The sequence below is a fragment of the Thamnophis sirtalis genome, unplaced genomic scaffold (genome assembly GCF_051295495.1).
Source record: "Thamnophis sirtalis isolate CommonGarterSnake01/CBP01778 unplaced genomic scaffold, rThaSir2_p1.2 scaffold_11, whole genome shotgun sequence".
NCBI classification, from domain to species: Eukaryota; Metazoa; Chordata; class Lepidosauria; order Squamata; family Natricidae; genus Thamnophis; species Thamnophis sirtalis.
In genome coordinates this window covers 454,323-479,588 of record NW_028261391.1, presented here as the reverse complement: position 1 = coordinate 479,588, position 25,266 = coordinate 454,323, and the positions used below count along the sequence as shown (strand labels likewise).

At 52.3% G+C, this 25,266-nt stretch overlaps 1 protein-coding gene across 1 annotated transcript in view; it reads right to left on the bottom strand.

The window, feature by feature from the left end:
* Positions 1–25,266, bottom strand: part of LOC106548587 (putative cation-transporting ATPase 13A5) — a 74,726-nt gene that overhangs the window by 5,170 nt on the left and 44,290 nt on the right. Inside the window, exons 24-46 of the mRNA XM_087724998.1 lie at positions 22,423–22,596; positions 21,697–21,837; positions 21,097–21,167; positions 20,913–20,993; positions 20,434–20,503; positions 19,726–19,860; positions 18,828–18,900; positions 18,368–18,499; positions 17,381–17,551; positions 12,428–12,585; positions 11,896–12,084; positions 11,042–11,103; positions 10,647–10,794; positions 9,750–9,836; positions 7,166–7,322; positions 6,931–7,048; positions 5,930–6,054; positions 4,628–4,797; positions 3,786–3,905; positions 3,534–3,613; positions 2,730–2,772; positions 2,410–2,519; positions 1,969–2,065 (exon numbers count right to left, since the gene is read on the bottom strand). Of these exons, the coding sequence (XP_087581124.1) occupies positions 1,969–2,065; positions 2,410–2,519; positions 2,730–2,772; positions 3,534–3,613; positions 3,786–3,905; positions 4,628–4,797; positions 5,930–6,054; positions 6,931–7,048; positions 7,166–7,322; positions 9,750–9,836; positions 10,647–10,794; positions 11,042–11,103; positions 11,896–12,084; positions 12,428–12,585; positions 17,381–17,551; positions 18,368–18,499; positions 18,828–18,900; positions 19,726–19,860; positions 20,434–20,503; positions 20,913–20,993; positions 21,097–21,167; positions 21,697–21,837; positions 22,423–22,596 (2,712 nt within the window). The remainder of the gene's footprint in view (positions 1–1,968; positions 2,066–2,409; positions 2,520–2,729; positions 2,773–3,533; positions 3,614–3,785; positions 3,906–4,627; positions 4,798–5,929; positions 6,055–6,930; positions 7,049–7,165; positions 7,323–9,749; positions 9,837–10,646; positions 10,795–11,041; positions 11,104–11,895; positions 12,085–12,427; positions 12,586–17,380; positions 17,552–18,367; positions 18,500–18,827; positions 18,901–19,725; positions 19,861–20,433; positions 20,504–20,912; positions 20,994–21,096; positions 21,168–21,696; positions 21,838–22,422; positions 22,597–25,266) is intronic.

Here is a 25,266-nt window from a genome sequence, read left to right as displayed (position 1 = left end):
GCCTCTCTAAGCGGTTTACAGAGAGTCAGCATATTGCCCCCAACAATCTGGGTCCTCATTTTACCCACCTCGGAAGGATGGAAGGCTGAGTCAACCCTGAGCCGGTGAGATTTGAACCGCTGACCTGCTGATCTAGCAGTAGCCTGCAGTGCTGCATTTAACCACTGCGCCACCTTGGCTCAGCCTTAAAGACAACAACTACTATAAACTTAAACAACAGATTGCAATGGACTTGAAGAAATGGGAAAATTTACAATTATCGATGATAGGGAGAATATCTACAATTAAAGTGAGCCTTCTACCTAGAATCTTCTATCTGTTCCAGACGATTCCAATTAGACTAGGGAAGGAATTTTTCGATGACTTAAATAGTGTTGAAGTACATACGGCAGGGGGGGGAAGCAAGAATAAAATTAAAATTGTTACACGATGCAAGAACAAGAGGAGGGTTGGGCCTGCCCAATTGGGAATTATATCATGGGTTAAAGAATGGATAACCCTAAGGAATACCTGATTATTGATTCTTGAAGGACATGATCTATTGCTGGGATGGCATGGCCTTTTTATGGTACAATGGAACTAAAACAGAGGGGTATTTTAGAAGACATTACCTACGGGAGGCCTTGCTATTAAATTGGGAGAAGGTTAAAAGACAATATTATTTAAAAATTCCAATCTGGCCATCAACGATTGAAGCCTTTTCATACGCAATAATATACAAAAAGGAACAAACAGTTAGATATGGTGAAATATTGAATGCAGAGGGTGAACTTAAATCTATGCAAGAACTGGAAAAGGAAAGTATAAAGATGAATTGGTTTTCATATGTGCAAATACAAGCTAGATAGGACAAGGATTGTAAAGAGGAAGGTTTTTATGATAAAATGACAGAGTCAGATAAAATTTTGGTGGGTACTGATGAAAAGGTAATTCAAAAACTCTCTGGGCACTTGCTAGGGGTTAAGTTAGAAGAAGAACAGGTTAAAGGATCTATGGTAGCCTGGGGGGGGGAATTGGGGCATGGGATTGAACTAGAGAAGTGGCGGAAACTGTGGTCTCAAAATTACAAAATGACAATGTCAACAGCATATAAAGAAAATTTCTATAAGATGTTTTGCAGGTGGCATTTACCCCCCGACGGAAAATATTGAAGATTTTTTTATATTTTAAGAATAATAGAATGATATATGCAATACTATAAGGGTTTAGCACTGTTAAACAGATTAGAATAATGTAACGGAGTGAGGTTGTATGCATGAATTCAATATTTAGAATATTCTATCTAAAATTAAGGAATAATGATTGTAGTTGAAGAATTGATATATAGCAATAAGGTATTTATGTTTTATATATTGAACAATTTGTGATTTGATATTTAATTATAAGTGGTGACCATGGAAAGGACGCAACAAAATTTTGTAACCAAACGACATGCTATATGAAATGGCAGAAGGTTCTATATGTTTATGTTTTTGTTTGTCTTTGTTTAAAAAATTAAAAAAAAACTTTTCAAAAAAAAACCATGCACAATACGTAGAAACAACGTTGGATAGAAAACTGTCCCCCACATTGTCTAAGTTTGTCTTGCAACTTGGAAAAAATCACCTGGATCTGACCAACACTCATTGCCCCGAGCGACACGAACAACAATGAACCAAAATTCCCTCTGGCCATGGCAGGTATGTAGATGCCCCCTGCAAGAGGGGCAAAATACCACCATGGAATTGTGACTGTGGGGCCGAGAACCAACAGATGGGGGGCAGAGCGATGCCCCCTACAGTAGTTTGGGCCATGAAACGTCTGCAAGAAAAGCAGGAAGCTCAGAGAGCAGCAGGGCCCCCACAGAAGAAGCCCAGTTGCCGTGACTCAACTTCCAGAGATCCGGAGGGCTGAGGGTCTTCATCAGCCTGGAAGCCGTTGTTCCCCCTCCCCCCTTAGGAGTCGCCCCCAGCACTGCCCCCCACCTACCGAGTACAGGAGGACCGTGGAGATGAACTGGACCAGGCCGTAGAGAGTCAGGTATTTAAAGACGGCGAAGGAGGCCACCAGGGAAGCCCGGCCCTCCCTGGGGGGAGAGGAGAGTGATAGGGCAGGGTCAGCAGAGGAAAGCAGCAGCCTCCATGCTCAGCCCCCCCCCCAAGAGGTGGGGCCCCAGTGCCCCCCCCGCTAGTTGGCTCCTCAAGACTCCAAGGAAGAACAGAATTACAAAATGGTCCCAGAGTTAGAAGGGACCCTGCAGGTCTTCTAGTCCAACCCCTTGCCCTAGATCATAGAGTCATAGAAAGGGCCTTAGGGGTCTCCTAGTCCAGCCCCCTGCTCAGGAAGGAGACCCCATGCCATTACGGGGAAAGGTCTGTCCCGTCTCCTGTCTTGAAGGCTCCCCGTGGCCCCTGTGGAGACCCCACCTACCTTATCAGGGCTGGCACGCACTCGATGTTGGGGATCTGGGAGGTGAAGGGGGAAGCCACGGAGGCCTCCTGCTCCGAGAGGGAGATCCCAGCGTGGGCCATTTTCAGGGCCTGGAAAACAACCAGCCCCCCCCCCCCCCCCCCCTGTGAGGAGCTGGGATCTTCAAAGGGTGTGTGTGTGTGTAAATCTTCTCGGGAAAAGGGAGAGTTTCTGCAAGCTCCTTTTGCCTGGATTCCTCCCTTTTGGGGGAACGGGGCTGGCAGGGGGGCATCCAGTATGAGAGCAACCCCCTCCCCAAAGACCCTGGAGTTCCCACCTACCCCACAGTCGTTGGCTCCGTCCCCACACATGCCCACGTAGTAGCTGGAAGAAGAAGAGGGGAGGAGGAGGTTACTCCCTCTCTCTGGGCATGAAACACCCACGGCAGGCGTCTCCTGCCACACCCGCCTCCCACGCCCTCCCGCCCTTCCTTTGGGGTGAAGATGGGGCTTCCTGGGGTCCCAGGTGGTCCCTGCTTTCCACAGCACGTAGCCTGGGTGGGCAGCCCCCCTTCTCCTTCCCCAGCCCCTCCCTGTCCTCTGGCTTGGCTGGGAGGGGCTTCCAGGGGGCTCTTGGTTCCTCCGCTGGACACAGATACTCCCCCCCCCCACTTCCTTCCCTTGCCTGCCCGCCCTTGCTGTGACGTGGCACTACCTTTGGAGCCAATAGCAATAGCAGTGAGACTTATATACCGCTTCATAGGGCTTCCAGCCCTCTCTAAGCAGTTTACAGAGTCAGCATATCGCCCCCAACAACAATCCAGGTCCTCATTTCACCCACCTCGGAAGGATGGAAGGCTGAGTCAACCCTGAGCCGATGAGATTTGAACCGCTGAGCTGCAGATAACAGTCAGCTGAAGTGGCCTGCAGTACTGCACCCTAACCACTGCACCACCTTGGCGCAGGGCTGGTCGGCTGACCTGGAGACCCTTTCACACCAGCCCTTGGGGGCACCGGTCAAGAAAGAGGGTTCCCAAGAGGTCATTGGAAGCCAAGCACTTCACAGCTGGAGGGGCAGCTGAGCCAGGGGGCAGCAGTGGGGGCAGCCCCTCCCCCCTTTGCCCTGGATCACGAGAAGGGACCCACTCGAGTTTCTGGAACTCTTCCACGAGGCTGGACTTCTGCGATGGAGACATGCGGGCGAAGACCGTTCCGTTCAGAAGCACCTGCGGAAGACGCCACCGTCACCCAGCTGGCCGGAAAGGGGCCCCAGAGGACAGGGAGGCAGACGGGGGGGGGGGGGCAGATGCCCTGGAAGTAACTGGGGGCAAATCAAAAAGGGAAGGGAAGCGGCTCCCCACTCAGAGTCCACAGCAGGGAGGCCCCCTCCCCACTCACCTTGGGCAGCAGGCTGCTGAAGTGCTTGGACAACGCCTGGTAAGAGGCCCCACTCAAGACGAAGTGGAAGTTGTTGCCCTCCTCTCTTGCACTGGGGTCCTCCAGGGTGATATGGGGGTCCTGAAAATCAGGCTTCAATTACTGTCCAGCCCCACCGGTGGGAGGTTCATGGGAACGAAAGGCATAGAGGCCGAGCCAGTTAACAAGGAGGGAATTATCCCAAGATCGCCAAAGGAACTTGCTCTCTGCTCCCTCCAGGAAATCCCATTTCAAACTGGGCAGCTGCTGCCCAAATCTTCTCTCCCCCCTCCCCCGCCTCCCCGTACCATGTCATAGGGGCAGACCCACGTCCCCCTCCCCCCCTCCCTCCTCTGAAAGCAGGACTTGTGATGAAATGAAGTGATGAGGTGGATCTCCAGGAAGGAAGGCGGGGGGGGGGGGCAAGAGCCAAGTTAGTTCAGAGAGTTTGTGTGGGAGAAAGTGGCGAAGACGGTTCCTCCCTAACAGTTCCCGGAGCATAGGCCTTAGGGGAATATTAGCATGCTTTAGCCTGGCAAGATTCTGTCTAGAGGTGAGGAACAATTAAAAAAAAAATCTGCTTGGCTAGAAAGATCATAAAGGGTTTTTCTTGGGTTTCGGAGCCTGAGACTCCCAACAGTTTGAGTCTACAAAACCTGGGCTAGAGGGACCAGCGGGGTCTTCTCCTAAGAAGGTGACGAGGAACGCGGCCAGCCTGCCCCTCTCCTGGCTGTCAAACAACCCAGACCAACCTCCTCCTCTTCTTCCCAGCCCCTCCTGCTCACCTTCCTGGGCCGCCTCTCCTCTGGGCCACGCTGCCATACCTTGTCTTTGCCCATGATTAAGGGCGCCTCCTCCTCCACCACCAGCTGCCAAGTCACAGATGCTGGGCAGGAATCCTCCGGTTCGTGGGCTTCCACCAGGACCACCTGGCCGGTGCTGGGAAGCATCCCAGAGTTCTTGGCCACGGTGATGGCCGTCTGGAGATTGTCTCCTGGGGACAAGCAAGGCTGAGATGAGGTTGGGGCAGCCTTCAAAAGGAAACAGGCTTGTCAGCATCATTGGAACTGGACAGGCAAAATCGCCCAAAGGCCCAGCATCAGGTCCTGGGCAGCAGAAGCTCAACTACCCATAGAGCAGAGCTGGCTGGAGAATTCTGGGAGTTGAAGTCCACAAGTCTTAAAGTTGCCAAGTTTGGGAACCACTGCCATAGAGGAGAGCATTTGCAGCTCAGGGTCGAAATGAGGAATCCTTGAGGCTCTCTGAGCTCGGTGGTTGCATTATCCAAACTAGGGAACACCATCGGTGCTAGAAGGGAGGGGGGAGGCGGAGAAGGACAGGGGGGGGTCCTTGGTGGTCTGTGAGCCTAGTTGTTTTCTTTGAAACATTTCATTACCCGATTAGGTAACACCATCAGGGCTAGAAGGAGTGAGGAAGGAGAAGGAAAACTGTGGGCTCCTTGGTGATCCGTGAGCTTGGTGGTTTTCTTGCAGATGTTTCATGACCCAAATTAGGCAACAACATCTGTGCTGCAGCCGAGAACCAAGTTCAGAGAAGGGCCAAGGATGCCTCAAAAGTCTGAATATTTTTTTAAAATAACCAGGAGCTGGGAGATGTGAGCCCAAATATCTAAATATGGGCCAGGATTACAGCGTTTCTCCATGGCAGCCCAGGTCGGAAGAGATCTGGGGGGGGGGGGGGGCAAGGCAGCCCCTTCCCACTGTGACTTCAAAGGCTCCCCATTTCTGCTGTGACCCTGAGAGCTGCACTTCCAGTTTTGGGGGTGAAGGAAAGTGGGGAAAGGCTAGGAGGCCTCGTGGCCCTTCTGGAATAAAAGCCACTGATTGGAGCTGTTAAAGGGGGGGAGGAAGGGGGGTTGGGGGCTGAGGAGAGAAGTACTGGTTAGAGGGCAGCTCTGGGGCAACTGGACCAAAGCAGCACCTGGAATGGATTCCTGGGAAACCTGCAACTTGATAAGATGTCCGGCCATCTCCGCCTGTTCCTGCCCCAGAAGGCAAGTTTGAAAGGCTTCTTGGCCAATCCAGGGAGCCCCCTCGGCTGCTGTGCAAGGGCTGAGCCCCCTCCCCCCTGGGAGCAGCGGCTGAGGACTCTCCCTCCCAGCACACCTGTGACCATCACACTCCGGATGCGGGCCTGGCTGAGCTCCTGCAGGACCGGCTGGGTCTCGCTCTTCAGGCGGTTCTCCATGACCAGCAGTCCCAGGAAGGTCAGGCCGGACTCCAGCTCCTCCCTGTGGGAAGGAGAGGCAGGGAAGAAGCCACACGGGTGGTCCTTGGCTCACAGAAGACAGAGGGCAGAATAATAGGATTGGCAGGGTCCCTGGAGGTCTTCTAGCCCAACCCAAGCAGGAGACCCTATACAATTTCAGACAAATGGTTATCCAACCTCTTCTTAAAAACCTCCAGTGTTGGAGCAGCCACAACAAGTCCTTCCACTGATCAATTGTCAGCACCTCTCCATTTAATAATTAGGAAAGAAGACCATGAGACTCCATTTGTGGAAAATCAAATGTACTTTTACTAATTAAAAATGGTTAAAGAGCGATTGCATAGCAAAGTCAGCAACAGCAAAGCAGAAGCTGACATCAATTTTTCTAACTGTCCTGAACTTTCCTTGGCTCTAAAAGATCTTGATATTACTTCTCCAGAAGAGAACAAACAGAATTGGAAGGGGCCTTGGAGGTCTTCTAGTCCAGCCCCCTGATCAAGCAGGAGACCCTCTGCCATTCCAGACAAGTGACTGTCCAGCCTCTTCTTAAAAACCTCCACTGATGGAGCATAACTTCTGGAAACAAGTTGCTCGGTTAATTATTCTCCTTTTCCCCACCCACACACACACACACACTGGGGGTTTCCAAGAAGAGATTGGACAAGCCTTTGTCCAGAATGGTGTAGGGCCACCTGGACTAGAAGACCTCCAAGGTCCCTTTGAACCCCGTGAACCCCAAGAGTTCTGGGTTCTACTCTTCCTCTCCAGCTGCCTTGGAGACAAGCGTTTGGCAGAGCTGAAATCTGGAGAAGGGAGAATCTGGACAGGTGGGCTGAAGAGTCGGAGCTTGCTGTGTCCCTCCTAAGCCCCCCTGCAAGAGAGGCCCAAGAGGGCTTACCTCTCCAGGTCACTGAAGACCACTCCTTGGGGGAGCTCCATCTCCTTGTGGGCCAGGCCGATGACTCGGAAGCCCTGAGCCGTGAAGTGCTTCAGCTCAGCCTGGAAGACAGCTGGCACTGGGAGAAGGAGAGAGGCTGCGGTCAGCGGGCAGAAGGTGGGCACCCAACCTTCTGGGACACCCTCTGGGGTTGGTCATGGAGGGGGGGTCCCTCTGCTGGTCCTTCATCCCTTACCGGTCCTCTCTTCGCAAAAGCTGGCCACCGTCTCGGGGGCTCCTTTCATGGAGAGCTGAAAGCCGCTCTTCCCACACTCCTGCGTGATGACCGACATCCTCAGCAGCGAGGAGGAGAAGGGAAACTGGTGCAGGATTAGGATTCCTTCCACGGGCGCCTGGGGAGGGCAAGCAGATGCAGGAGTCGCCCCCAGGAAGAGAAAGGGCTCCCCCTGCCCCCCAAAGCCCCAGGAAGCAGGAGGAGAAGCAGCAGCGGATGGAAACTCATCCAGGAGGAATCTCACCTAGAACCAAAGTGAAACTTCCTGACAGGGAGGAGAATTAGCCAGGGGAACAGAAGTTGCGGGGCCTCCATCACTGGAGGCTTTTAAGGAGAGACTGGACGGCCGTTTTCCTGGAAAGTTTTAGGGTGCCCTGCTTGAGCTGGAGGGTGGACTAGAAGACCTCCAGGGCCCCTTCCAACTTTGTTCTTCTCTTATATAAGTCGCCCCCAAGGCAACGCCCTTGCGAAAGACGGGGAATTTGAGGACACGCCTCAGCCCTGACCTTCCCCGGTTCTCTGGAAGCGAGGAGTGGCTCTGGGTTGCAAGATCCTTTGACTGGAACTCCTCCATCACAATAGCAGCATTGTGTAAGCGTTCATGACTTGGGTTTCCCGGTCTGGCTTCGCTTCCACCCGCTGCCCGTCCCTTTGACAGGGGAGGATTTTAAGCGGAGCAAATGCTTCTGGGGGGGGGGGGGCAAAGAAAGGGGCCAACCGTCCTCAGGGCTGTGGTTTCATAAGGGGGTGCTGTAAACAGAAGAACAGAGTTGGAAGGGGCCTCGGAGGTCTTCTAGTCCAGCCCCCTCCTGAAAAGGAGGCTAGACTTCCACAGCTGCGTGTGAGCTAAGCAGCTCAGGGCTCGACAGGCCCCCCGTGGAAGAGAAGCCCCATTCAAATCTGGATCTGGGCCTGGCCTGGAGGAAGAAAGAAGTGTGGGCATCCCAGGGGGAGACCCTCCTGGAAGAGCCAAGGGGGGCAGGGGGGACTTCCCTCTCCTGGAGCCTTCTGTGCTTTGGGTCCCTCATCCAGGCCTGTCCTCTGACAACTTGGTCTGCCGGGAGAGTCTGGTGCTAAACCCCCGGGGGTTTCGGAAGGTGGCACAGGGGGATCTTGGGCTGTGGGCACTGCCAGCTTTCTTGCTCATGGCCCCCATTTTAGCCTGCAGTCACTAATACAGTTAGACCCTGAATTACATCCACAATTGACCCCCCAAGTTTATGTTGCTGTGCAAAGCCGTTGTTAAGTGACTTTTGCCCCGTTTTTTTGCCATAGTCATTAAGTGAATCAGGAAGCCGTTAAGTGAATCCAGCTTCCCCCATTGTCTGCTTACTGGAAGGTGGCGAGAGGATCCCATGACCCTGGGACAATGCAACGGTCACAGCCACATGCCCAAGGTCTGGTCACCTGTCCACAAGGATACTGCAATGGTCGTAAGTATGAAACCCAGCCAGTGCCGTCGTAACCTCGGATGTTCATTAAACAAAGGGTTGTAAGTCGAGGGCTACTGTGCTGCCTCTGGCCGGTCTGCTCCCCCCCCCCCCAGCCTTCAGCAGGTGCGGAGTGGATGAGCTTCCTGTGGGCGCAAGGAGGGGGGCCCCCAACTTTAACCTAGATCAGAGGGAACTTTTATGGGCTGGGAGACCCGATGAGGGAGAAGCTTCATCTAAAGACGGGGAGGCAAAATCCTGGCTCACTGCTGGCATCGCTGCCTCCCGACTCTACGCAGCCCTCGCGGCCCTGACTTCTAAAGCCGCCAAGCTCTAGACCCAGATTCCTCGGACAGAGCCCCTCCCCCGGCATCTCAGGGCCCACTTGGGGCCCAGCAGCCAGTTGGCAGCGGGAGGAAGCCGTGGGTGGTGCCCCTGACACGGGCGGCTTAAATAAATAGGAGGATTAAATAATAATCCCATAATTGCTCAGCCCTCCTCCTGCCTTTTTGTTCCATTTTGCTTGCAAAATCAGCTCCAAATGCAAATCCATTCCTGGCTGCTTTGTTGCAAGCTTAAATTCCCCCCCACCCCACCCCCACAAGCTTTCCTAATCGGAGAATTCCCACCCCTGGTTTTCCACCAGTCAGTCAGCCAGTCAATCAATCAACCAGCCAGTCTGTGGCAGCTGCGGCCCTTTGGAACGAACTCCCCGCAGAGATCCGGACCCTCACCTCTCTCCAGGCCTTCCGAAAAGCCGTCAAAACCTGGCTTTGCCGGCAGGCCTGGGGTTGATGAGTTCCCCTCCCCTCTCGACCTGTGTGGTTGTGTGATTCTTGGCTATTTTAACTATTTGTATTGTGTTCTATGTTCTCCTTTTCCCCTTTTGAGTTGTTCGCCACCCTGAGTCCCTCCCGGAGAAGGGCGGCATACAAATAAAATAAATCTAATCTAATCTAATCTAATCAATCAATCAATCAGAACGGAGCTGGGATGGGCCTTGGAGGTCATCTAGTCCAACCCGCTGCTCCAGCAGGAGACCCTCTACTGTTTTCACCTGCCTGCCCCACTTTCTAGGGGGACAAAGTGGGGAGGGCTGAGAAGAAGCGGCTTACTGGGGAAGCAGCAGGGCCCGGCTTCACCAGGAGGCAGGACTCAGGGAGGCTGGCTGTGCCCTCGGCCGGCCGGTGCTCCTCCATCTCCTGGCGGGAGAAGAGAGAATCGGAAGCGTTAGAAGGAACCCCGGGGGCTGCACGGCTGCCTCAGATGGGGAGGAGAAGGGCGGATTCAGACGGGCCTGCTGGGAGCCTGGCCCTGCTTTCTGAAAGAATCCAGTTGGGGGGCTCCAGGACTAAGGAGAGGCCTCCACCTGGGGGTGTGGGGGCTCTGGCCGTTGTGTTAGGCACCAGGGGGGTCAGTAAGGGGGACTTGGGTTATATGCACCTGTCCTCCCATCCTCCCAAAGAGGCTTTTCCAAAAGGCAACTGGACTTTGCTTGCTTTTTTCCCCCCTTTGAAAGCATTTTGCTCCTCAGCCAAGAAGCCCCAGCTTCCCTGGAGCACAGAGCTGAGCTGGAGCTCCAGCCCCCCCCCCCCCCCTGTCCTCAGAGCTGAGCTGAAGTGCAGGGCCTGCCCTTGGCTGTCACCTGGTGGCTCAAACGGAGGCTCCGGAGGAATTTGTCCAGCCAGGAGAACCTCCTGAGGATTGAAGGCTTCACTTCTTCCCTTCCTGAGGAGCCTCTTCCCGTCCCATCCCGCTCTGCAGGGAGCCCAGAGCCCAGCATGCCACCTTCCGCTGAAAGGGGAGACTGGCCGTCTTGCCAACCTCCCTGTGCCATCCCGAAACATGCCAATGGGTGACGCCAGCAGGAATGCCACTGGAAGCACTCACCGCAGCCGGAAGGGAGGAAGTGGGAGAAGGAGGACAGCTTCTTCCCCTCCCCAAAATTCCCCCACGACACCTGGCGGGAGAACGCCTGGTGCCAGAAGCAGCCAGAGGGAAATGAGGCTCACCCAGTTTGTGCCCTCAAACATCTTCAGGTCCAGTGGGTCTCCCTGGAGCCTCCCGTCCAGCAGCAAAAGGGAATGGCAGGTCGCCATGGCTCTGCAGAGGGGCCCCCAGGGCAACGGGGCCCCCGAGAAGCTGTGCACGCTCTGGAAACTGAGGGGAAGGTGGGGGTCAGCGGGGGCTCCCTTGGGCTCAAGGCAGGAGGAGGGCAGTTTCCCAGTTGGCTCCCTGGGCAGACGGGGGTCCCCCCAGCAGGAGAATGCTGGGCTTCATGGCCTGGCAGGAGCAAGGAAGTGGCAGGGAAGGCAGCGGGCAAGGTTGCCAATGCCCAGGCTCCCAGGGACCCTCCCCTGCTCTGCCTTCTGTAATCTGGGGTCAGGCTGCTCCCCACACGTCTTACCTCTGGCCTTGGCAGGGGAGGGCGCCCCAGAGGTCCAGCCCATCCTCGGTCAGGGTCCCTGTCTGGATTAAAGGAAGCGCCAGGGTTAGGCCCCACGGGGGGGTGGGGGGGCTGCAGGCACGGCTGCCCCACTATTTGGTGTGGGGGGGGGGGGTATTTTATTTTTTAATTTCTTTGAAAGATGAAATATTAAAAAGCACAAGAGGGGAAAAACAAAAGAGACAAAAATTACAAGCACAACCAGAAGAAAAAAATTATAAAGAAAAATCATCCACGTGCATAAAGCCAACATTAAATCTACATCGTCCGTGGTTGAACATTGGGAAATATTTCCCCTTGTGAAGGAAAACGAAGGGCGAGAGGGAAGTAGGGAGGCAGGTCGAGCAGCTCTGAAGAAAAGAGAATTCTGCAGGGTGGGAGTGAAAGGAGGGTGACAGACTAACAGAGCTGGAAGGAACCTTGGAGGTCATCTAGCCCAACCCCCTGCTCAAGTAGGGGACCCTAAGGGGGTCCGGTCTCTTCTTGAAGACCTCCTCAGATGGAGCCCCCACAACCTCTGGAGACAAGCCGTTCCACTGATTAATTGATCTGGGATTACAGAAAAGGAGAGTTGGAAGGGGCCTTGGAGGTCTTCTAGTCCAACCCCCTGCTCAGAAGGGAGACCCTGTCCCATTCCAGACAAGTGGCTGTCCAGCCTCTTCTTTAGAATCTCCACCCACAACCTCTGGGGGCAATTTCCGTTCCCCCGGTCGGTGGTTCTGGAGTCCTGAGGACTTTCGTCAGGCCCCCCGGAATCCAGCCCAGCCTCCCCCCACCCCCCAGGGGAGCTCCCCAGGCCTTGCACCCCCAGGCACCTTATCAAAGCAGACCAGGTTGATCTGGCCACAGATGTTGATCCTCTGGGGGCTGATGCAGAAGATCTTCTTCCTGGTCAGCCTCCGCTGGGCATAGATGATGCTGGTGGTCAAGGCCGCTGGGATGACGGGGGGCACCGGGATGGTCAGCAGCAGGAGTGCCATGGCCACCGTGTCTGAGGCGGGTTGCTGGGAAAGGACATAAGGCGGGTGAGGGTGGGCAGAGGGAGCCAAGGAGCCCCTCCAGGGGGGCCAGCCCTCCCCTCCCCAGGCCTCTTTTTCAGGGGGAAAAGCCCGAGCAGAACGTGGGCGGGGCCAAACGGGGGGGTGGGAGACGGGGAAGGCTGTCCTGGAGGAGGTGCCTCCACCCATCCTCCACGCTGCCGCTTGAGCTGTGCCCGGAGAGGCTGCTACAGAGCCCAGCCGGCCGGCCGGAGGGAGGAGACCACCACCAGCAGCAGCAGCAGCAGCCTCGTGTCTCCTGCTGGCCGGTGAAGTTCTGCATTGGGGGGGGGCTGCTTCTGGGGCCCACCTTCTGGATCACGTACACGCAGATGGCATAGATCATGCCCAGGATGCCAATCACAGCCAGGCCCACGATGAACTTGAAGGCTTGCTGGTAGAGCTGGAAGTTGAGGGGCTTGGGGTAAAGGATGGACCTCACCAGGTCTCCCTTGGCGGTGTTGAAGCCTGCAGGGAAAGAGGCAGCCAGCCAGGGGGAGGACAGAAGAGCAGAGTTGGAAGGGACCTTGGAGGTCTTCTAGTCCAACCCCCCCCCCAATTCCACACACTCAAGCTTGGCCAATAAAGAATTCTATTCTAAAGAAGAAATTGGACAGCCAATTGCTGGCCAACAGATTGGAGGGATTGGGGTCCAGACTGGATGGTTAAAAAAAAACCAGGTGGGGGAGGCAGGGCTGGCGTAGTGACGGTATGACGTGCGATCTTAAAGCTCCAAGATCACCGTCGATATCTCTGCTGCTGGATGGTCCTTTCAGGCCTAAACCGTCCTGTAGAGACAGTGATAGATCCAGAAGCCCTTTTTTTCCAGAAGCAGAGAGCAGCCATTAAACCTGCTGAAGTTGGGACAACTCCGGAACAGAAGAAAAGCTGGAGAGAAAGTGTGTCGATTTGGTGAGAAAATTTTTATTCATTATTAGTTGAGAGAACACCCTAAAAGATTAAAAGTAAAGTTAAAATTGAAGACAGAAGAGGTCAAGCGGCGAGATTAAGCCTGAGTCAAACTTAGTGTGTTATTTTTCTTTAATTCTTCCATTGCTGGAACTTTTACAAACACTTTTTAATTTTTAAACTGGATTGGGTTTTTTTTCCTTTTTCTCTTTTCCCTTTATTTTTTCTTTTTCTAATACTTACAGAATAATTTTTATTGTTTAAGACTTACTTTCTTTTTATTTTTCCAATGCCCTATTGGTGTTTTTTTTTTTAAATTCTTTTTCCTTCAGTTTGGAATATAACGGAGGGAAGTGAAAGTAGAGGAAAATAAGTAGCACTGCCACCTAGAGGCTTGGAAACATTGCTTTTCTTTTCTTTGTTTGAGCGTTTGACAATTTTGAGCAAAGTAAGAGATTTCAAAATATAGAAGAAGAAAAGCGAGAAAATTTGGCAGAAATAATGATAGCAATCCTGGCATTGGGGACAACCAAAGAGAAGATGATGCAAGGAATAGATGAGGTGTTTTGAGTTTTTACAAGATATGCAGTGAAAAATAAGCCGCCAAGAGAAGTCCATATAAGATTTACCAAGAAAGCAATCAGAACACAAATACTACAGATGGGAAGAGATAAAAGATTGAAATATAAAGATAAGGAGCTTCTGGTTCTGAGACAAGTACCAAGAAGAGTGAGAGAGATGAGAATATCAATTTTTGACTAAAATTCTACTTTAAAAAGGTGTTAATTACAGATGGCTGATACCAGAAGGTCTCGTGTTTGTATGGCAAGAACAAAGACACAAAATAGATTCAGTTGAGAAAGCAGAACTATTCTATGCAGAATACTTGAGAGGGAAAGAGGAGGAGACAGGAAAAGACAAATCGTTAATTGAACTTCAAGAGGAATGCCTAGTAATGACTGAAAAAGAAGAAGGGTGCAGCAGACGGCATTGCGGAGCCTAGAGAACAGCGAGAACTGACATCTACTAGAGCAGTAAACCTTTCTTATACGGTATAAATATAGAAGAGAAAAAATTGATTACAATTAATATAAGTGGACTTAATTCAGCTATTAAAAGAGGGAAAACATTTCATAAATTAGAGAAACTGAAATTTGATATAATCTGCCTACAAGAAGTACATATTAAAAAGCAACATGAACAAATATTGATACAGCCAAAACTAGGGAAAATATTTACGGCGTTGACACACTGTAAGAAAAGAGGAGTGATTTTATAAAAGATACAACTACAGCGGAACAAATTTATACAGATGATGATGGAAGAATCTTGATGGTGGAAATTATGGACAATAATATGAAAATACTTTTAATAGCAATTTACGCTGCAAATGACAATCTGCAGTATAGACCTATTTCCCTGTTAAATTCAGACTATAAAATCTTTGCTTCAATATTGGCAGAAAGACTTAAAAGATATTTAAATAACTTTATTCATTCTGATCAAAATGGGTTTCTGCCAAAGAGACAAATTAAGGACAAAATGAGAATAATTCTGGACACTTTGGAATAGTACGAGGCTTATCCTGAAAAACAAATGGTCTTGATATTTTTAGATGCACAGAAAGCCTTTGACAACATGAATTGCCGATTTATGTTATTACAGTTGGAGCTGATGGGTTTTGGCAAGAAATCTTTCCAAGTCATAGAAGCTATATATCATAAACAAACAGCAAAGGTAACGGTAAATGGTGAACTGACAAATTCTATTGACATAAGGAAAGGGACAAGACAAGGCTGCCCACTGTCACCTCCGTTGTTTGTATTAACATTAGAAGTCTTAAATAGAAATATTACAGAAGAAAAAGATATAACAGGAATGAAAATTAAAAAGGAAGGATGCAAACTGCAAGCATTCGCAGATGACCTGGTTTTCATTTTAGAGGATCCATTAGAAACAGCACTTAAATTTGTAGAAAAGATAGAGGAATATGGAAAAGTAGCAGGACTGAAAATAAATAAAGATAAAACGAAGATTCTGACAAAGAATATCTTAGTAAGAATTGCCGGAAGCTTTGAAGATATAGGTCACGAATAAGATTAAGTATTTGGGGATATATTTGACAGCAAGATGCAGTTCACTTAAAGAGAATAATTATCATAAACTTAAACAACAGATTGTGACCGACCTGGCAAAATGGGAAAATTTACAGTTATCACTAATTGTGAGAATATCAACAATCAAGATGAATATATTACCCCGGATTTTATACTTTGCAGACAATTCCAATTAGATTAGGGAAAGATTATTTTGAAGATCTAAACAAAATAGTGTTGAAGTATATTTGGCAGGGAAAGAAAGCGAGAATAAAATTAAAACTGCTGCAAGATGCTAGAAAAAAGAGGAGGATTTGGCCTGCCTAATTGGGAGTTATATTATCAGGCAACAAGCTTGATGTGGATTAAGGAATGGATAATGCTAAGAAATTCTAGATTATTGGCACTAGAAGGACATGATTTGTTGTTGTGATGGCATGCTTTCTTGTGGTACAAGGGAACTAAAACACAGGGGTACTTCAGAAGACATTATATATGTGAGGCTTTGTTATTAAGCTGGGAGAAGATTAAAAGGCATCGTTATTTAAAAATTCCAGTCTGGTTATCAACTATTGAAGCTTTTTCATATCCAATAACATATAAAAAGGAACAAACAGTTAGATATGGTGAAATATTGAATGATGAACTTAAATCTAAGCAAGAACTGAAAGAACAAGGTATAAGGATGAATTGGTTTTCATATGTGCAAATATATTCTAGATATGATAAAAGATTTTAAAATCGAAGGCTTTTATGACAAATTGACTGATTTAGATAAAATCCTCACAGGTACTGATGAAAAGGTGATTTAAAAATTGTATGGATATTTACTAGAGGTTTAGCTAGAGGAAGAACAAGTTAAAGAAACAATGGTTGCTTGGGGGGGTGGAATTTAGGACATGGGATTGATTTAGAGAAATGGCAAAAATTGTGGTCTCAAAATTATAAAATGACAATGTCAACAGCATATAAAGAAAATTTGTATAAGATGTACCCCCAACGAGAAGAGCAAGAATGTTTGAGAACAAATACGAAAAATGTTGGAAATGTCATCAGATACTGGGCTTATATTATCATATGTGGTGGATGTATGCAGAAACTAAAAGATACTGGACTAAAATTCACACATGATTGGAAAAAATGATAGAAAAACATGTAGACTTTAAACCAGAGATATTATTATTGGTGATTTTACCGGAAATATATATAGTAGAGAATTGAAATATTTGATTGTAAATGTGTAAATTGGAAAAACGAGAAAACACCAACGCAGGAGAAAGTTATTCAGAAAATAATGGAATGTGTCGAAATGAGCAAATTGACATTTGAAATTAGAGGACAAGAAGATTAACAATTCTATAAGGTATGGGATTTATTTCATCAATGGTTAGGCAAAAAAATATGGAAATGAAATATGCTAGAGAATTTTACAGAACACGAATAAAGGAATGATACAGAATATAATATAAAGATGTACTACTATTGGATGGATTTAGGAGGATATAATGAAATGCCATAATATAAATTAATTCAAAATTTAGAATATCTCGCATAAAATGAAGTAATAATAGTCATAGTCAAATAAAGGATTAATAATGATAATAATGTATACATATATAATAGATTGATAATATGAGATTTTATATAAATTGTAAGTGAGGATTATGGAAGCACAAAAGCTTTGTAACCAACCGACACCCCGGATGTAACGGAAGATGGTTTTATGTTTTATCTTTTGTTTGTGTTTGTTTCTCTAAAAATAAAAAAAAATCATGTGCCCCATATCCAACTTCCTCCTTAACTGAAAAGAGTTCTGGGTTTTTGGGCTTCATCAAGAAATTGTGAGTAAAAGTCAAGATTTAAACCTCTCGTCTACCTGAGACTCCAAGGCAGCCAAATCTCTCGTCAGGAATGTTGGGAACGTAAAAGCAAAAGGCCATGAATCTCCTTCTGCTGGTCCTGAAGTCCAAGGATCTCTCACTCTGCTTCACTGCGGCAACTTTACAACCTGCGGACTTCAACTCCCAGAATTCCTGAGCGCAGCTGGCTCAGGAATTCTGGGAAATGAAGTCCACAGGTCGTATCGTTGCCATAACTCCCCACAAATGCTCTATTTACACTCTCAAGGTTGAGCAGCACCGAGTATCCCCTCCAAGTGGTGGTGGGTGGCTCCTTCTCCCCATCCCACGCATGCAGGGCTACCAGGGACCCCACCGCCTGTGCCAAGGAGAGCAGAGCGACTGGACTTCTGGACTCACCTGTTTGCAGAACCACCGCCCGGACCGGCCCTGGGCCTGCCCGCCTGGTCTGGATGACCTCCGTGCCACAGAAGAGGACGTGGCGCCGATAATCGCCCATCCCGCATACCTTCCAGGGCAGGGTGTTGTCGAAGTGGGGCAGGGGGGTCTTGGAGACCGGGACGCTCTCACCTAAAGGCCATGGAAAAGCCACACAGTTCAGGACCCCTCCTCAAGACGGAGCCAATGGGGGCCGTGTGACAACGTACCAGCGGCTGCCCCAAGGACCCTACGAGCCGAAGTCTGACCCAGGCGAAGAGAAGACGGGGAAGGGGGTGGAGGGGGGGCAGCAGAGAAGCCCCTCCCTTCACTCAAGGGCGGGGCATGTGAAGCTCTGCCCACCAGACCCACAGGTTGGGGGAGGGCACCTTGGCTCTGTTTCTCCACCCTCTGCCCCCGCCTGTCTGCAGGTGGGTCTCCAGGCAAGCAGGAAGCCAAGAAGGCCAGAAGGGGTCTCAGGCAGGAGGGGCTTCCAAAGCGGAGAGGCAGCCCGAGTGGGGAAGGGTCTCCCGGTGGGATAGCCGCAGCTGCACAGTGCCCCCTTGGGCAGCAAGTCCTCCCCATCCCGAGACCTCCAGCCTTCCGTCCCCACGGCGCCTGCATTGACACCAACCAACCACCAGGGACTCTCCCAGCGCCCGTCCTACCGAGACTCTCCGGAGGCTCTGGGTCCTCCAAGGCCCTGGATGTCCCAGAGGGGCTCCAGGCACCGGGGCTTCCTGGCTTTGTTCTCTGAAGACGTTTCGCTTCTCCTCCAAGAAGCTCCTACCCTTCTGAGCTAGTTCTAGAACCGAAGAGGCTTCTTGGGTGGGAAGCAAAATGTTTTCAAGAAGAAATTAAGGAAGCCCAGCTGCCCTTTGCAAAAGCACCTGTGGGTGCTTCCTACCAGACTCCTTGCTCTGCCCACCACAGGTTGGGGGGGGAGCAGAACCGCCCCTGGATACCCACCTGTGAGCATCCCCTCGTTGACCACGCAGCTTCCCTCCAGCAGGATGGCGTCACAGGGCAGGGAGAAGCGCTGGCCTTCCAGGAGGAGGAGGTCCCCGGGGACTAAGTGGCAGGACTCCGTGGTGGAGCGCCCTGGCAAGGATGAGAAAGGGGGGAGGGATGCAGCCCTGGACCGAAAGCACCGGAGCCTCCACTCCAGGCCCTTAGGGCACCCGGGGGAGGCCAGGGGAGGCTGCTTGTTCCAGGAAGGGCCGGAGGTTGGGAAGGAAAGGGGGCTGGGGGGAGGACCTCCTGGGCAGGCAGAGGGAGGGGCTCTGCCCCCATGAAAGGCTCCCTCTTGCTGTGACAGGCAGTCACTGTGGAAGCCTCCTCCCCCCCCCAAGGGGCCAGCAGTCATTATAAAGGGCTGGACTGGGGGGCTGGAGAGGGGCAGGGATATGGGGGGGGTCTCCACACCCACCTTCGCCTTTCGTCCAGATGGTGACTTGCACCTGGTTGTGCTCCTTCACCAGATTGTGCAGTTTGACGGATTGCTGGGGGAGGGGGGAGGGGGGAGAAGGTTAAAGTCCTGGGACAAGATATCTACTTCCTTGCCCCCCCCCCCCCCCGCGGAAAGAGAAGGCTGCTTCCTGGTCCTGAGGGGCATCCGATTGGCCAAATTCTACCAATCTCTGCCCCTCCCGCCCCCTGCAAGGGGGGCCAGGCTCCCCCTCTCACCACCAGCCAAGCTCTGGGTGGGGGGACATTGGCCCCCCCAGGCGCTCCCTGAGCTCCCCCGGGGGTCTTGCTCAACTCCAGGATGCATGAGGACCCAGGGAGAGGTTGTGGGTCTCTCAGCTATCCATACAAGAAACACCCCCCCCCCAAAGCAAATTGGAGGAAAGTAAGTTAAGACAAGAATGCAGAAAGCCTCCCCCCCCAAAAAAAAGACCCCAGCCCCAGGAAGAAGATGCTGCTGGGCCCTTGTGGGAGAGCCCCTCCCCTCACTGACCCCCAAGGGGAGAAGTCTGCAGGATCCCCCCAGCTGGGCAGGGTCCCAGAATGGCCTCATCCCTCCAGAGGCAGCGTTGCCCCCCAGGAAGTACAGTCCCCCCCCCTGAGCAGCTGAGTCCCCCTCCGGAGGAAGCCAGAGGGAGGAGACTCATTGGCCCATGGAAGCTGACCAGCAGCCCCTCTGCCTCCCTCACAGGGTTCTTGTGGTGGGGAGGGGGGAGGGAGGGGGTGCCGCATGCATTGCTTGGGGGGTCTGGAGGGGGGGAGGCAAGGCGTTGATCAAACGACCAAAATAAGCAGGTGGGGGGCAGCCACGGATGGGTGGGGGCTCTTCCGTCCAAGGGCCGGGGCAGAGGGGGGCTCACCTGCCGGAGGACGTAGATGGTGAGGCCGATGGAGATGACGGAGAGGATGACGATGGCCGAGGAATACTCCACGTAGCCCTGAGTGTACCAGAGGATCAGGGTGAAGCATTGGAAGACGTAGAAGGGGTTCAGGATCTGCCGGCAGAGAAGACGGGCATGATGCCAGGGCAGCCGTGGGGCACTCAAAGCACCCACAGACGCTGCCCCTTGGACCAACCGCCCTCTGGGAGAACAGCAGGAGAACAGCCGTGATGTGGGGGGGCACACTGGCATCCCCAAGTCATCCATGGCCTTCCCAGGGCACCCGAGGCCCTGCAAACCCGGTTTGACCTGCGCCCAGAGCAGCAGCATGCCAGTCCTGTGCCAGGCCCCGGTTGCCGGCCGATGTTCAGCCCTCCGCCAGGCACCCGAGGTGCCCACCTCCTTGCCAGGGCTCAAGTGCCAGCAAGCCCCTCCCTGCTGCCCAGCACCCAAGGCTGAGCGGCCTCTGCCCTGCGGGATCCAGAGCTGCCCTTGGGCATCACAAGTGGTGGGCACCGTCCTCTCCCTGCGGTTCCCAAGGGAGCGCCCATCTTCTGCCCCTTGGATTGTCCGACTCTGCCCTTCACCCCCTTTGCTCTTGCCTGAGACCCCCCAGAGCAAAGCCCCGAGACCCCCAGGGCCCCTCGCTAGGGTCCCCCAAGAGACGGGCAGGCGCCACCCGCTTACCTCTCGGAAGAGCAGTTTCCAGACGGGGCGGATTTCGATCTCGATGGAGTTGGGGCCACAGACGGAGCTCCTGGAAGACGGGAGGGGAAGCCGCCTCAGCCCACCCAGACCAGGGGAGGGGGGTGAGGCAGAGGGACCCCTCCCAGCCAGCCCAGGTGGGGAGGAGAAGGGCTCAGAGGGAGGAACACCCCCTCCCCAAGGCCCAGATGAGGGCGAGGGCACTTCCTCCGGCCCCCACTCTGGACAGGAGGGAGGGAGGGAGGGAGGGAATGTGTGTCCATCCGTGCTTCACTCTCTGCGTCTGTTTGGCCAGACTGAAGTTTGAGAAAACCTTTAAATGCAACATTTACAACATCCAGCCACGGAGAACCTTCTGGGGAAGATTTCTAGCGCTGCTGCCGTTGTTTGAAGTCGCAAGGCTGTGTGAGATCCACACAAGCAAAGGAGGAAGGGTGGGGGTGGGGGGTGGGGGGGCCTACCTGAGCGCCTTCTCCCTCCTCTCCAGCCCTTCCCCAAATCGGTGGTGGATTTGGTAGCAGGTGTTGCTGTCCTGAAGCGACCTAGGAAAGGAGCCACAGGGACCATGCAGGCACTGGGCAGGAGGGGGGGCCTCCTCCTCCTCCTCCTCCTCCTCCTCCTCGTCTCAAGAAGCGGAAAACTCACCCAACTCGGGCGAAGCGTTTCTCAGAGAAATCCCAGATGTAGCGTATTTTTTGTACCTGGATGTATCTCCCCTACAAGAGCAACACACCAGGAAAGCGTTAGGAGGGGAGGGCTCCTGGCCAGCCTCCCCTCCCTTCAGCCAGGCTTCATTAGCCCTGGGGGCATCAAGGGGGCAGGGAGACAGACCCCCTTCACACCCACCCCCAAGGCTGACCTCCTGCTGCCCCTTCCGCCACCCTGCAGGGCACCAGGAAGTGCCAGGGTGTCCAGAGGTCACTGTCAATGTGCCCCCCCCCACAAGGCAATGCAGGGCAGCCCACGTTCTTCCCAGGCGAGGCCCCCGTGGCGACCCTGGCTGGGTCCTCAGCTGGTGGGGCACCTGGAGGTCTTAAACTGGGAATGGGAGGCAGGCAGAAGCCCCCGGGGTTTTGGGGGTGGAAATGCTGCAAATGGCTCCCTTATGCCTCGCTCTGGCCTCAGGCTGTGCCACATGGGACTTGCTCAGCAGGAGCAGGGGGCTCTTGGCAGTGTCCCCCACCACTACCACCAGCCCCTCCCCATTGGCTCCCAGGTCACCCCTCATCCCCCCCCCCGGCTCACTTTCATGTCGGGCATCTTGATGGCTTTCCGTAGGACCGAATGCTTCTCTCCGCTGAAGCTCCGGCCGGGCTTTTCGGTGCCGCAGAGAGCCCGGAAATCAAGGCTGACCACCTGCTTCCGAGTCTGCCTCTTGCTCTCATCCTGGGGAAGGGAAAGGGGGAAAGGAGGGAGACCCAGCAGGGACATTTCTCTTGGTCAGAGCAGGGCTGGTTCAATCCCTCCAGCAGGAGATCCAGAGCCTCTCGCTTACTTACTCATCTACCTATTTACATTAAATTTATGCCTTTTTCCTATGGAAGCAAGCGAAAGAGAGGAGGAGGAGGAGGAGGAGGAGGAGGAGGAGGAGGAGGAGGAGGAGGAGGAGGAGGAGAGGGCTGCAGTACCCAGCATTATTGCCCAGTACTAAAAACAAGGAAGAAACCCCCAATCTTGAATGCTGTGGGGGATTCAGTTTCCCCCCAGCCCAATCTTTGGATTTCTACCAATCAAACGCAGTGTGGTCTGGTGGCCCAACGGAGGAAGAATCTCTTGCCAAACAAAGAAAGTAGCTCTGAATTGCAGAAGCCGTGGATTTCCTCTGAAGGGGGGGGGAGCCCTCCAGAAGACGGGAAGCCTAAGCACGGCTTGCCCAGAAGGATCAGGGACTCTCAGCCGTGACTTCCACGGACCGACACGAAGGGAATTGGCCAGGTTGCTTCAGAAGAAGGCAGAGAGGGAGGCACCTACCGTGGTCCGTAGCAGCACCACGTCGGCCTCTTCCAGGCTGCAGGGCTGGCAGTTGGCCCAGACGCCCCACTGGGGTTTCCAGTGGAAGAGAAGCAGGAGGCCCCCGCAGGAGAGGACGTAGCCGGCCAGGCACAGGGCCCTCCGGAGGCCCCGGGTCTTGTAGCCAAAGATCTCCTGGGGAGAAAGGCCTTGCGTGAAGGGAGCCCTTCCCACCCACCCACCGTCCGGGCCCCGACCTCCCCAAGAAGGAAAAAGGCGTCTTGGGGCCACTCCCAAGGCAGCCCCCCTGCAGGAGGAGAGGTGGCAGAACCCAGAAGGGGGGGGAGCGAAAGAGGGCAATCAGCCTAGAATCTCTAAGTGGCCATAAAGAAAGGAAGTCCCACCTCCCTTGAATTCCACGGAGTCTCCTCTGTCTCTGGCCAGGGCTGACCACTAGTTGGGAAGAGGTTCCTGTGCGAGGTTCCTTTTCGCAATCATTCAGTTTAATTGGGCCTCCTCCACGCGTGGACCTGGTTGTTCGTGCTTGGCCCCACTCCCTGTGTCTATCCAACAGCTAGATTTCCCAGCAGCATAAAATAGATCTGGGGGCTCAGAGGGCCTGGCATCCTGTGTGGGCGCTGGCTCTGATTCTGGAACAGGAAGCTTTCAAGACACCAATGAAAGGCCAAACGGGGAAGGATTTCCAGGTGGAATTCACGGAGCTCCCGGAATCAGTCATGGGACGGGATTTGCACAATACACGACAGCACCAAACCTAACTAGGGTTAAGCTTAATCCAGCTTTGCATGTTGTACTAATACTGCTGTGGGGCCCCCCAATCTGAGAATGTGCCTCCGACTCTCTTGTTATTCTATTAGATGCATCTGTTTCCCAACCTGGTCATCTTCAGGTGCAAGATTACTGGACACGTCGTCCTCAGAAGCCAAATTCTTCCCTTCTTGGTAAAGTAGAATGAAATGTGGATTAAAAATATAAGAATGAAGATGTGGCATAAAAGGGATAGTTAGAAGCCTGCTTAAAGGGACAGAGAGATGTCATCAGCCTTTAACCACAAGATGTTCTAGCCAACGTCCCTATGTCAAAAGTCCAAACCACAAGGGTCAGCTGAAGTTCGCTTAGAGACACGAACTCAGTACCTATGACAAAAGGAGAAGTAAGACCCCCATCTCCTTATAAGGCTTCTCTTCTCAAGGGAACCACTCAGAGATGAGTTAAGTCTTTCCGTGTGACGCTGCCTTTGAGAATGTATAAGAACGCCTGCTTCAATGATGAAGGTGGTTCAGAACTGGCAATGCTAAGCCATGGGGAGCTTTCGGAACCTGGCTGCCAAATAGACTTTTCCTGTATCCTGAGAAGTCTCACGCCTGTCATTTCCTGCAACAGTGGTGCCAAAAAGAAGGTCGCCTGGTGTCCTTCTTTCCACCCCTGTTGTTCTGCCATGATGTCTACCAAAGGTCAAGGCTGGGACTACCACAGGCCCCTCCCACTGGGACGGTCACTAGTGGCCCCTGGCTTGTTCCCAGGAACCCCCCCCCCAAAAAAATATCTCTGCATCACAAGCATTTCAATAGGAAGCCACTTTGGCCTCTGCGGGTGTCCGGCCAATGCACCTGGAGCCCCCTCCTTGCTGGCGGTGCTGAATCGCAGGTGAGCCTCCTCCGATTGGCGGCTGGGCTGTGCTGGCTGCAAACCGAGCCAGAAAACGGCCACTGTATTTGCTAACAGTGATTGCCAAGGACCAGCGGTTAAGCTGAGGTGCCTTTAGGTGACTGTCATCCGCCAACCGACCCTGGATCTGAACTCAGACCCCGCCCAGCGGCTGAATTCACTCAGGGAACTCGGATGAGGCACCGGAGATCAGGCTAGCAACTGATACGGCCACCCAACCGGCTTGGCCAGGTGAGTGAGAGGCCGGAGGCTATAGCTGCCTTCAGTTGGGCTTTTATGGGTCACGGAGCAGAATTAGAGGCTTAGAGCTTTGTGCGAATCCTGGCTGGTTGGTTAGTTTCGGATTTCTGTGTAACGGAAAGTGATCAGCACAGAAACTCCCCAAAGTGCCTTTTCCAAAGGCAACTGGGCTTTCTGGTTTTTCCTTGAAGACGTTTCGCCTCTCATCCAAGAAGCTTTTTCAGTCCAGCTTCTTCAGAAGAGCGAGAGCACTTAAATGCTGCTCCAGGGGGTTTGACAGCCCTCTTTACAGCATAAGTCGTCCCAAAGGCAACTGGACTTTCTTGGGGTTTTTTCCCCTTTGCAACTCTTTCCCTTCTCTCCCAAGAAGCCAAGAGAACTGAAGAAGCTTCGTGGATGGGAAGGGAAAGATTCTCAAAGGGAACCTCCCCCCGCGAGAAAGTCCAGTTGCCTTTTGGGGGGAAAAGCCCCCTTGGGACAACCGTGACCTGGGATGATGGACAATCTCCCCAGACAGGAGGACAAGTTGTTAGCTGCCCTGAGTCCCCTCAGGGAAAAGGGCGGCCTATAAATAAACTCAACTACAACTACTACTACAAACGGCACCAGGTGAAGGAAGGATGCAGAGCTACTGGTGGGTGATGGGGAGGGAGAAACGCAGGAGCCCAGGATCAACTCCCCCTGTCAGCGTCACTCCATTACATAATTAGGAAAGAAAGACTAGAGACTCCATGGATTGGAAATCAAAGGTACTTTTACTAATTATAAATGGTAAGCAAGCGGTTGCAAAGCAAAGTCTACTTAATTAGGCACGAAAGCAATTGATATATAGAATAGTCCATTCTCCACCCCTTAAGGTCATAGCATCAGGCCAATCATAAGTCCTTCAAGTGTCAGGTGTGAGATAACTTCAAACAGGCATCACGAAGATGGAAT